At 43.9% G+C, this 12,592-nt stretch overlaps 1 protein-coding gene across 12 annotated transcripts in view; it reads left to right on the top strand.

Annotated features, from left to right (window-relative positions):
• The window catches only part of PPFIA3 (PTPRF interacting protein alpha 3), a 214,984-nt gene that overhangs the window by 171,467 nt on the left and 30,925 nt on the right, over nucleotides 1-12,592 (top strand). For 11 of the 12 annotated variants that reach the window (XM_068241128.1, XM_068241130.1, XM_068241131.1 and 8 more), the window contains 8 exons: nucleotides 3,528-3,621; nucleotides 5,113-5,194; nucleotides 5,391-5,591; nucleotides 6,314-6,376; nucleotides 7,542-7,568; nucleotides 8,779-8,954; nucleotides 9,050-9,147; nucleotides 11,918-12,093. In XM_068241128.1, coding sequence (XP_068097229.1) covers nucleotides 3,528-3,621; nucleotides 5,113-5,194; nucleotides 5,391-5,591; nucleotides 6,314-6,376; nucleotides 7,542-7,568; nucleotides 8,779-8,954; nucleotides 9,050-9,147; nucleotides 11,918-12,093 — 917 coding nt within the window. The remainder of the gene's footprint in view (nucleotides 1-3,527; nucleotides 3,622-5,112; nucleotides 5,195-5,390; nucleotides 5,592-6,313; nucleotides 6,377-7,541; nucleotides 7,569-8,778; nucleotides 8,955-9,049; nucleotides 9,148-11,917; nucleotides 12,094-12,592) is intronic. The other variant, XM_068241137.1, reaches the window with a different exon arrangement.

Below are 12,592 nucleotides of genomic sequence, written 5' to 3'. Positions count from 1 at the left end.
CTCACATGGCACCCACTATTGTTTATCACCATCTGGTACTCATTCAGCACCCAATACTGCATAGCACCCACTGCAAATAAACACCCAATACAAACTGGACCTTGGTGCCCACAGCAGCTTGACACAGACTGTACTTTGGCATCTCGACACCCACTGCAACTTAGCACAAAGTGAACCTTTGCATCTTACCACCCACTGTATCTGGGCACCCGCTGCACCTTGGCACTTACTGCAGTTTTGCATCTACTAATGCTTAGCAACCACTACGTATTGGTAACCCCTTCTTTGCCTGAAAAGAGGCTTGGGTGCTGATCAAGAGGGACAGAGGTCCCAGTAATGAAAGGTGAGTCTGTGCCAGAGCTGGGACAAGGTCCTTCAGCACCCAAGGCTGAGACACCAAAGTGCGCCCCTCCATCCCTACCCCCCAGCCGTCACACACTGATTGCTATTAGACTAAGAGGCGCCACAGGGCCCCCAACCTCCCCAACACCATAATCTCTAGTTATCTGGCTTGCAGTCACTGCCATGTATCCCCTTTTCCTATTTCTTTCTGCTTCAATCACAATTGGGAATGACAACTGAATGAATTGTGCGCCCCCTCCTACACTGCGCCCTGAGGCTGGAGCCTCTCCAGCCTCTGCATCGGCCCGGCCCTGGTCTGTGCCTCCACTGTGGGCTCCACTGTGCCCTTTCTAACCTACTAACAGTGGGCACCTACCACTGGTGATTTGAGGGTGGTGGCGCCAAAAGAGTTGGTTGAAAGGAGACACAAAGTCTGCCTGATACTGCTATAAAGGTGTGTGTGTGTGTGTGTGTGTGTGTGTGTGTGTGTGTGTGTGTGTGTGTGTGTGTGTGTGTGTGTGTTAAAACTGCCTTCTGCTTTTTAGAGAGGGGATATTACATACACAATTTAGCATGATTTATCAATTTCAAATTTGAGCACCACCCCTGTGAGGATCCTCTGCATGGCCCTGCCCCTTCCTGCAGCACCCACACTGACCTCTACTTTTCCAAGCACCCACCCCTTCCCCTCATAGCTGGCACCCAGTACTCACACTCACATGATGCCAAGTATCTGCACCCTGGCCTAAAATTGCACCCAGTACTCACACCTGCACACAGCTTTCACATGGCCCCCACTATCTGCACCAAGCACCCACTTAACCCGTACCCGCACCTAAAGTACCTGCATTCAAAACCCATGTGATAACCAAAGCCCACCCATAGCCAGTACCCAGTACAGGCATGGTGCCAAATATTCGCACCCATGTCACATTCAGTACCTGTACCCAGCACCCACATGACTTCCAGTACATGCACCCAGATCTTACATGGCACTAAGTACTTGCAATCAACACCCGCATCACACTCGATACCCAACTGTAGCCAGAACCCACATGACACTCTGTGCTCACACTCAGAACCCACATCGCACCCAGTATCTGCATTCAGCACCCACATGACAACCAATACCCCCATAGCCAGAAACGAGGAGGGGGGCATGCAGGGGAAGACGTTGCCAGGCCGCTTTTTTAAATTTGAGCACCCCCCACTTAAGGACCCTCTGCACGGCCCTGCTAACCAATCAGAAAACCTAGGAATCCAAAGTAACCAATCCAATAGCAGCGTGTCAGCAGGAAGGCTTACAGGCTATGTGCACACGTAGTCATTGTTTACGTTCCGCCGCCATGAGTGGCCAAAGGATCTTACAGCTTCACATATGGGAGTAGGAGGTAGTATGGGGTGTGCATCAAGCCTAAGTGTCCAAGGTCTGACCACTGTAGATTCCAGAGAGGTTTTAGTGAAAAGAGATGAATTACTAGATCCTCATTAGTGGTGGCAGCCCATGTTACTGATGTTGCAAGGCTGTATTCTGTGCAGTCTTGCCACCAGTTTACCTTAAAGAGGAACTTCAGCCTAAACAAACATATTGTTGTTAAAGGGACTCCGAGCAGTGCAAAAACTATGGAAAGATGCACATCATTTTAAAGCTCTCTTTCTCCTCTTTCCAATGATATATAAACCGCCACCCTACGCCTTTTAGTTTTCGCTATTTTCGCGATTGAAATTGCCGCGGCCGCGATTTCGATCGCGAAAATAGAGAAAACTAAAAGGCGTAAGGCAACGATGTAGGTGTCGTCAGAAAGAGGAGAAAGAGAGCTTTAAAATGATATCCATCAAGCCATAGTTATATTGTATTACACAGGGCGACTTTTTGTCAAAGTCAGCAGCTGCATTCAGCAGAATGGAGCTGCTGACACTGGGGAAAGTGTCGTCCTGTGTAATACAATATAACTATGGCTTGATGGATATCATTTTAAAGCTCTCTTTCTCCTCTTTCTGACGACACCTAAATCGTTGCCCTACACCTTTTAGTTTTCTCTATTTTCGCGATCGAAATCGCGGTCGCAGCAATTTCAATCGCGAAAATAGCGAAAACTAAAAGACGTAGGGTGGTGGTTTATATATCATTGGAAAGAGGAGAAAGAGAGCTTTAAAATGATATGCATCTTTTCATAGTTTCTGCACTGCTCGGAGTCCCTTTAAGTTACATTAGTTATGTTAATTAAAATAGATAGGTAATATAATCTCTTACCTACCCTGTTTGAAAAGAACAGGCAAATGTTTGATTTCATGAGGGCAGCCATCTTTTTGGTTGAAAGGAGGTCACAGGGAGCATGAGACACAGTTCCAACTGTCCTGTGTGCTGACCACCCCTCCTAGTTGCTAGGCAACATGAATAACAACATAGAAAAACCCATCATGCTTTGCACAGCATCAGGGAAAAAAAGCCCGGGCAGTTTTCTTTGATGGGTGGAGCTTAGCTAAAAATGCAGCTTTGGTAAGATAAACAAAGTTCTGATGCTGTGAAACTGTTAAAGAAACACCAAGCCTTTTCATTTCTGCCGAGCAGATTTTTAGTCCGGAGGTTCACTTTAAAGGGACTCCGAGCTCTAACTAAAATCAAAATCTGAACTTACCTGGGGCTTTCTCCAGCCCACCGAGGGTCGGGAGGTTCCTCGATGTCCATCTGGCTCTTCTCCCAGGGCCTGGTCAGAAATGGCTCTCCGGCGGCTCCTGGGGACACTAGGCCCGAGTGTCGGGCTCCTTCTTCCTGAAAGCTGACGTCCGTTGTCACCACGCCGGCCGCCTCGCGTCATCACGGCGGCCGGCGTGACAGTACTGTGCATGCGTGGTTTAATCGCGCATGCGCCGTACTGTCACGTCGGCCGCCGTTTCAATTTTTTCATCCTTTCCCTATTAATATACACAGAAAACAATATAGTTTGAGGGTAAAAAATGCCATACTATGAAAGCCTAGTCTTGGAAAAAAAGGATATATTGTATATTTCATTTAGGTGTCATAAGTAGGGATAAAGTTATTGCTGATTAAATAGGGACAAAGCTATAATGTCAAAACTGATCTGGTCCATAGGGGGAAACAAGATCTGGATGTGAAGTGGTTAAACCAGATCAATCTATAGTATCTCATGGTCGGGAACTGACAACCTTATGCTTCCTTGCAGCTGGAACGCCTTCAGAGGAGAACTCTCCGGGTGATCCCATGGGTCTGTCTAAACTGGCGGGACCTGTAGACAAAGACCGCAGGAACAAGAAAAAGTAAGTAGTCCTACCTTATTTCCTCAGCATCAGAAAGAAAAGCATGTCATACTCATCACTGTTCTAAAACAAAGCTTTAGCTAGAGGAGTATGATGGAGGCTGAAATTTTTATTTCCTATTTATGAACCTTAGGCCACTTTTACTGCGGTACGTTACGTACGGTGTAACGGTCGCCTTGTAACACAGCTTACCGAACTACAATGCACCACCAATGCGGCAGTCGCAGTGTGACAGGTGCGTTGTGGTATAACGGGTTGTCATATGGTAACACACTGCATTACCGGTAAATGCACGCGTTAACAGTAGCAGTGAAGCATACTTTTCATTGACTGTATGCTTCACTGTACCCGACGCAATGTGAGCATAATCTGTTGCGTTTCTGCTGTCACTGGGAACGTAACGCAATGGTCACTGTGAACATGGCCTTAATGTTTTGGCTTCTGTAGTTTCCAAGCTAAGGGCACCATAAACCAGTGTGGCAAACCTATCGATCCCTCTCCGATCTGAATATGAGCAAAAAGGGATTGAGTACTACCACACACTACACAAAGATTTTCAATAGGTTCCAGCATGAAATCTATTGAAAATGTAGCGACCTGTTGCACCAGTTACATAAAGTATACCCGGAATCTTATTTTTTAAAACCCGCCCCCCCCCTTCCATAATGGTGAGGGCTATTTTTACACCCCTGCATGTACTGCTCACAGGAGAAGGGTAGGAGCACAAGCAGCACCGAGCTACAGGAGCTTCCTTTACCACCACTATGTTTACTGTGCCACTGCTAGGTCAAGTATGATGTGGCGTTTGGAGAAGTTCTCCCCTGGCTTTGCAAAATACGTTTAGGGGTTCATAACACTGACTGTTACTCAAAGGAGATCTACCACCTACCATATTCCAGGGTCTGTTTTACAAAGCAGCCAGCTACCCCTGGGTTTTTGGGTCTTGAGCTCATGGAAACTCATGCTAACATGGGAAAAATGTACAAACCATGTCAATCCTAATTATATTATGACTGTTGTAGGGATAAAATTGTGAGTTCCTCTAGGGCAGTGTTTCTCAACATTTTATTGGTATGTACCCCTTTTAAAACCCTGTACTCACCAAGTACCCCCTAGCATAGTAAATATTATCATACTTACCCCTTGACAAATATACATTTAATTATAGTACATGCTAATTGGTTCTAAACAATGTCCAAGCATTTACGGTTGCTTTATATTAGCTAAAATACTAATTCAGTGATGTTTAAATAAGATTTATCATTTTCTAAAACTCTAAATTTGTTATTCTTGGTTAAATATATCAAGTCCGAGTACCCCCTGGAACCATCAGACGTACTCCCTGGGGTAGGCGTACCACATGTTGAGAACCTAGGCTCTAGGGGACAGTTAATGATATGACTTTGGATGTTACTAAAGATGCCATCACTATTTAAACGTATAATTGTTTTTTAGTCTAGAGTCATGATGCATTATATGCTTCCCTTTTAGGCATGAGCTTTTGGAGGAAGCCTGTCGACAAGGCCTCCCATTTGCTGCTTGGGACGGTCCCACCGTTGTCTCTTGGCTGGAGGTAGGGTGGGAATTGTATTCTATGCATATATGTTCATGTACGGCCAGCTCTATCCAGCGAATTAGGTTGCATTCCCCTTTTTGCTGAAATGTATGGGCCTAGAAAATCCACCTCCCTTGTAGTTCAAGATATACGGTAAGCACCTGTGTATTCATATAATGGATAATGCCATTGATGGTCCTCTCTCTTTTCCCAGCTCTGGGTAGGGATGCCAGCCTGGTACGTCGCTGCATGCCGTGCCAACGTGAAGAGTGGAGCCATCATGGCCAACTTGTCTGACACAGAAATCCAGAGGGAGATTGGAATCAGTAATCCATTACACCGACTGAAACTGCGGCTCGCTATCCAGGAGATGGTGTCCCTAACGAGTCCCTCCGCTCCTGCCACGTCACGCACGGTAACCCCTCTAACTCCTTTATCCCCGCGGTCAGCCTAGTTACATGTGCTTAGGTAATCTGGTAAAAGACCATAAGATCATGGATAACCTCTTTTCACTCACTGAAACCCTACTCAGATGTGTATGTGCATAGGTACCATGCTGTTCAGGTGCCATTCCATCACACTAACTGAATGCCTGCAGCTACCTTCAAATGCAGAGGCATATTCCACTGGATCAGCTGGCAGACGCTAAATGCTCTCTGCCAACTGCTTACTAAAATGAGCTAAACTGCCTGTGGCTTCCCACTTCATAGGGAAGAGCTTTTCAGCAGTGGTAGCCCTTCCTCCCTCCCCATGTGACTGTGATTTGATCTTTGCATTGGTGCAGAAGAGGGAGCATAAGGAGGCGGAGAAAGGGGTGTGCCTGACACTCCGACTGTACAGGCCCTGTCAAGGATTACAAATGGCTTATTCTATCTTATTTAGTACTTAGCCAGCAGGAAGAGGATGTGTGTAGCACTGCAACTGAAGAAGCCTGATTTTTGTTCAGCTTTTTTTTTAAACCCAGGTCTGCTTGGTGGGCTTTCAGTTCATAAAGACCTGCTCTGGAGGCTCAGAGATCATTGCTGCTCTGTTTAACCATGGCTAAGACCATGTCTATAACAAGGTTGATAACTATAAAGGTTGCTTTGCATGTTCACTAACCTCCTGGGCACTAACCTCACCTATATATTCTTCTAGTCAACGGGCAATGTCTGGATGACTCATGAAGAGATGGAAACGTTAACTGCAACCACTAAACCTGTGAGTAGTCCTTCTCATTCCTTTGTCTCAAACATCATTGTACATGACCCTTATGCATTTATAAGAGAGGATTGTGAAGACTTCTGTTTCCTGGCCATTGACTAGCTCTTCCTGGAGGTCTACATGGCATTTTCAGGCCAACGGGGGTCTATATTACCACCGGTATTACACTGATCTTATACCGTTATTCCTTCTAGCTGCCTTTGTGCAAAAAGACAGATTTGAACTTCCATCAGGTAACATCTTTTACCCTGGTGGAGAAATTCCATTTTGTGTCACCATAGGAAGTTATAACAACATGGATAGCAATAAATGCCTGACAAAGGTTCAGACCACGGAATACCCAGATAGCTTAACCACACTATAGAGGAGGCGGGGAAAGTGACTCAACAACAGAACTCAGACACTCAATCTCGTTTTTTCATCTGGGAACTTTGAAAAAAACAAAAACATTGCAATAAGCAAATAATTCTCTAAATAACTACCTTCGGGAGGCATAAATTGAGATTAGCAAATTAAAGCTTCAGGTGGCTAAATCATCCAATTAGCAGGTTTTCAGTTACTCTATAGTTGGTCACTGTGTACTAAATAGGCAGTAATGTTGGATACTGTGTGACTTTACCACTTTAAAATGAACATCCGCCAAACCCTAAATCTTACTATGCAGTTGGCTAAGTCTCAACGCCCTACTCATGTGATCACGCTCTGGCCCCTGTATTTGTGCCAAGGCCAGGCTATGATATGGCCAGCAGGGGAGTGGGCAGATGTATCGCTAGAGTGGGCAGGTGAAGGTGTGACCCAGATATGGAGGGAGCAGGCTTGGATTTCTAAACCAGGAAACCAAGAAGTTGAGTGATATTTAGGAAGCCGCTGATGGTACTGCTGAGCCCTGTTTGGTTAGAAGTTTTTGCATGTTACTAGTCCTTAGTAAGTTGTAACTAACGATTACTAATCAGATCATATCTCTCTTGAAGACTCATGTTCTCATCATCTTCTTACTGTATGTATTACTTTACATGTGCTTTAAATAGATGCTTTGCTTCAGTTATATATGTATATCCTTGTCTAATTCTCCTGTATGTCTGCACAAGCTCTACTCTATTGGCTGTAGCTCTCACCTCTTCACTTTCTGCTTTATCCTTTTTAACACTCTAACCATTGTCAGGAGACTAAGGAGATCAGCTGGGAACAGGTAGGTGGATTTGTGGAAATACTCCTGTTGTTGGCTTGGGTGCTAAGAGGATTCTCTAGTAAACTGTTGCTCTGATAGAGTAGACGACGAAAATCAAATGCTATTATTGTCACACATCGCCACCTACTGGCTATACTTGTACTTGTGTTGCTGAATGTTCTGGTTGTTTTGTGTGTTGTAACTACATATGTGTCTATGCTCCCCACTACTGTTTGTTTTGTGATCGGTACGGCGCTAGAGAACATGTTGACGCTTTATAAATAATAATAATTCTTTGCCTTCACCTCTCCATAGAACATTAAGGGCTGTTCAGTAGAGAGCCCAGCAGCCTATCTGTGCACTGATTGTAAATAAGTTGTTACCCAAACTGATTACAAAAGCTCGCTTTGGGCAACATCTTTCCCATGTGTTTGTAGCTCAAACTGAGTTTGAGTATCAAACTCAGCCACGTAAGGGGCCAAAACCTGGACTAAAGACACAGGCCAAATTGTTTATTAAAATGTAACATTTATTGAACAGTCTCACACTAAGTGGCATAGTTATAGTGACAATGGTGGGGCTATGAGGGCCGGCTCTTCCTCCCTTTCTGCAGAGTAACACAGTGGAGCAGATTAATATTTCCCTGATCCAGTGCTGCTTCGGGTCTCCGCTGCAGTTCCTGACAGTCACACGTTCTACACTGCATACCTCTGGCTCCGAATGTATGTCATGTGATCAGGAGCTGGAGTTATGCAGCATAGAGTGTGAGGTTGCCAGGAAGAACAGAAGATGCCTTACACAGCGATGAAGCAGGTAAATGTTACAGTGATCCGCTACTCTGCAATGTGGTGGAGAGATAATGTAACTGTGTGTGTGTTTTACCATCCTTCACATGGGGGTTTGTTGAATCCAAGGCGGAGGTGCCATGCTAATTTAGCTGGTGGTGAGGGCATGGGTTTTGCTGCACCCCGGGTCAAACTGACAATGTTTCATCCAGAAACACTGTTGCCGGTGTGCTCCTTTGAAAGGGAAGGCAGCATGCTGTTTTTTTTTACTGCTTACAATGATGCACATTTAAAGATTTCGAAGCCCACATAAAATGGCAAGGAGGGTCGAGTTCGGCCCACATTCCTTGAGTTTGACACCTGTGCTTTAGATAATGGCAATTATTCTTGCATGATTCTCATATATGCAAATAAGTGTGACCTCGTCCTGCTCTTTTGTTTGCTAGATCCTGGCGTACGGCGACATGAACCACGAATGGGTGGGCAATGACTGGCTACCCAGTCTGGGTCTGCCCCAGTATCGTAGCTACTTCATGGAGTCCTTAGTAGATGCCAGAATGTTAGACCACTTGAACAAAAAGGAGCTTCGAGGACAACTAAAAATGGTGGATAGTTTTCACAGGTTAGTAGTAGGCCGGCCTCTACCTGTTAGCAAACTGTATTCACATAGATTTGTATATTTTATACGCCTGAAAATAATTGTTTGTTGGTGTTCAGGGTAAGCCTTCATTATGGTATCATGTGCCTGAAGAGACTAAACTATGACAGGAAGGAGCTGGAGAGGAGGCGGGAAGAAAGCCAGAATCAAATTAAAGGTAAGACTTAAAAACAAGAGTGATTGTGACAGAGCATTTGCAATTACTTTCATTCAATTATTATTTTTAATTCTTGCGATTTTATGCTTTGAAACACATCTGCACATCTGTAAACACATTTTCATTTAAAAAAATAATATAACATATATCATTGGTAGAGATAATTAATGAGATGCAAATGATTCAGACTTAAATGCATTTTTAACCCATTAGCAGCTTCAATAGCGTTTTTGCGTTTGAAATAAGTGCACTGTTTTAGACCTCAGTCGGCAGAACTTCTGCTGTAAATTCTTGGAATGCTTTGATGTCTCTCTCCTAGCAGAAAATGTAGAACTGAAAGCAGAAGTCCTCTGTTATTGTCTCACACTGCCCCCTAGTGACAAGTGGCCATAAATACACATTACAGCAGTACTAATTAGAAGCAAGGACATGTAACAAATAAGAAATTTAAAAAAGGATAAAATAATTTGGCTGCTAAAGGATTAATACAGCTTGGAAGTGGGCCAATTAGATGCGCTGCTTTTGGATTTTGATTGGTCCAGCCCCAAGATGCATACAACTTGCAATAAATGTGCATGCAAGTAGGAATTCTTAGTATCTCCTGACTCCTTGAACATCTCTAGTCATTGGCACATAAACGTTTCAGTGACATAATGGTATTAAACCATGACCAGTGCAATGCTAATCCTCACCACTAGAGGGTTCTCGATTAAAAGAAAAACTATAAGTCTAACTCTAAACACATTCTTTTAGGTTTTTCTTGGCTAAAGACCCAGGAAGCCTTTAAACCTGTGGTGGGTTTATGTTACAGCCAGTGCCTCTTTTGATGAGCATGGGGTGTATTCACTAACTTTAGGTAAAGTTGCAGTGTGAAGGCAGCGCAGATCAGGTTAACAGTTTCTCACACTGTGTAGGTAGCGCTCGTTGCACGATTAGTGTACCTGAGTAACGCGAGTATCACTACCAGTATTATGAATGGTATGCAAGTAGTGCATGGCAACTTTACCGAAACTTAGTGAATACACCCCCATTTCTTTTGTTAACAGGTGATCTCACACGTGTCATAAACAGCAGGGGAACATCAATTAAAAATGTTAGTAGTATGAGAAAATTGTTTTTTCCTTATCAGGATTTTATTGAACTCTGATTGCAGAGACGTTGTTTGGATCCTGTCAAAGAGACAAATGTAAGGGGACAACTCTATAATAGACGCAGTTAGCAATATCCGCCCTTCAGCCTTTTCACTGGAGTTCCACATTAAAGCGGACCTGAACTCCGAACTTCCTCTCTGCTCTAAAAGATATGCAACAGCATAATAATCTTTAAAGAAAAACATTTCTTTGTTACTTTAATACAAATCCTGCAATAAATCTGCATTGTCTACTTTCTGCTTTCATAGAAGCAGACATAGGGTTACCAACTTCCTGATTTCAGCATCAGAAACACTTTCTAGATCTTAGCTACATAGTTATTTGGGTTGAAAACTGGTGTTGGTGAATGGTGTTTCCCCATTTATCTATATCTGTATATTGGTTTGTAGTCCAGTCCTACCAGTGATGCTTAGACTATGTTGTTAAAGTGGATCCGAGATGAACTTTTACTCATTGCATAATTGTGTTCCTTTCCTATTGTTTATAGGGCATTCCTCAAGCCAAATACTTTTTTGTTTTTGTTTGAATACTCTAATTTCCTATAAAATAAACAAGCCTCGCCCAGTCTTTCAGAGAGCCTTGGCATTTTCAGACAGTAGCAAGGGCTCATGGGAGCTCAGTCTGGGCAGGAGGAGGGGGAGGTATTACTAGCCAGAGATTTCAGAGGCAGAGTGGAGGAGGGGGGTTAGATTTTTTTTCACAGGCTGAGTGCTGAAGATGCAAATAAGCTTGCCTCTGTGTAATGTTTACAAACAACATGGTTGCTGTCATTGTATCACAGTAAGAAATAATCATATTCTATTGAAGCTGTTTGCAGCTAGATTTGCTATGTAAACTATCTAAACTTTAGATAAGATATATAGACAAGTTACTTGTTATAGTTAGTTTTTCATCTCGGATCCACTTTAAGCTATGCAGAATTCTCCTCCCAGAGCATTCTGGGAAACCAGGCATTGTTTTCTACTGGCTTTGGAATTCTCAGAAACATTCTGCAGAGCTGCACCTCACAGGACTAAAGATGTTGCCACCTGTGATACATTTCAGACTGTAACAGGACTATACGCTGGAAGCTGCTGCTTCCGGGGCTTCTGGGGGAGATCTCAAATATAAAGACCTTGCAAGTCGGTATAACTTTTTACTTAAAGGGGATCCGTCTTGTGTGTAATTTGGCTGTATAGTCTCTTTAAATGATGCAAATAGACTGAATGAGTGCTGCAGGTCTTTATTCACTTGTCTTGGCAAATTGTCTCCATTGCGTCACAGTTTTGGAATAATTTGTAATAAATATTTTGGGAATGGCCTTTAAAGTGAACCTTAACCAAGTTTATAAAAAGAGTTTCACTTACCTGGGGCTTCCACCAGCCCCCTGCAGCCGCCCTGTGCCTGCGCTGGGGTAAACCTATCCTCCGGTCCACCGCAGCCAGCCAGTTGGTTTTCTGTGACTGGCCCTGGCCATGCTCGTCCCTCAGTCATGTTCCCGTCGGCGTGGCTATCCTGCGCATTCCCCAGGTTTTTTGTTGTTTTTTTTTTTTTTAACTCGGTTAAGGTTCACTTTAATTGTATCCTGCTCAGTTTTACTGTGTGCTGTCCTTCTGTTTCTTACCTTTGTTCTTGTGCAGATGTCATGGTATGGTCCAACGAGCGGGTAATGTGCTGGATCCAGTCCATAGGACTAAAGGAATATGCTAATAACTTACACGAAAGTGGCGTCCATGGAGCCCTCGTTGCGTTAGATGACACATTCGACTGTAACGATTTAGCGCTGCTGCTACAGATTCCAACACAGAACACACAGGTGAGATGTGGGAGGATGGAGGTGTTACCCAGGTGGGGGCGGGGACTTCGCTTATAGATATGTGAAGATGTCATGCAACCCTGGTTGAGTCTTCCAGTCTCAGAATACCATATTGGAAGAAATGCTTGAATTTATTTCTTTTTAAACAATGCTCATTGCAAGGCTGTCCTGTTGACCACCTGCCTCTAATACAAGCAGGCAGGTGTTTCTGACAAAAATCTGACAAGATTAGCTACATGTTTGTTTCAAGTTTGTGATTCAGACCCTCCTGCTTAGAAAGCTGAGCAAGACAGCCAGGCAACTGGTATTCTTTAAACGGAAACAAATAAGACAGCCTTCATATGCATCTCAACACGGTTCTTTTTAAAGGAAACCTGAGACTTTGAATTGTGCTGTATTTATACTTATCTAGGGCATCCTCAAGCTCCATGCAGTCCATGGGCTCCCACGCCGTCCTCTCCGTTCTCCCATGATCACCTCCACCAATTTGGCTGGTTGC

The sequence above is a fragment of the Hyperolius riggenbachi genome, chromosome 6 (genome assembly GCF_040937935.1).
Source record: "Hyperolius riggenbachi isolate aHypRig1 chromosome 6, aHypRig1.pri, whole genome shotgun sequence".
NCBI lineage: Eukaryota > Metazoa > Chordata > Amphibia > Anura > Hyperoliidae > Hyperolius > Hyperolius riggenbachi.
The sequence above is the reverse complement of the archived record's forward strand: the minus strand, read 5'-3'. Positions and strand labels throughout refer to the sequence as shown.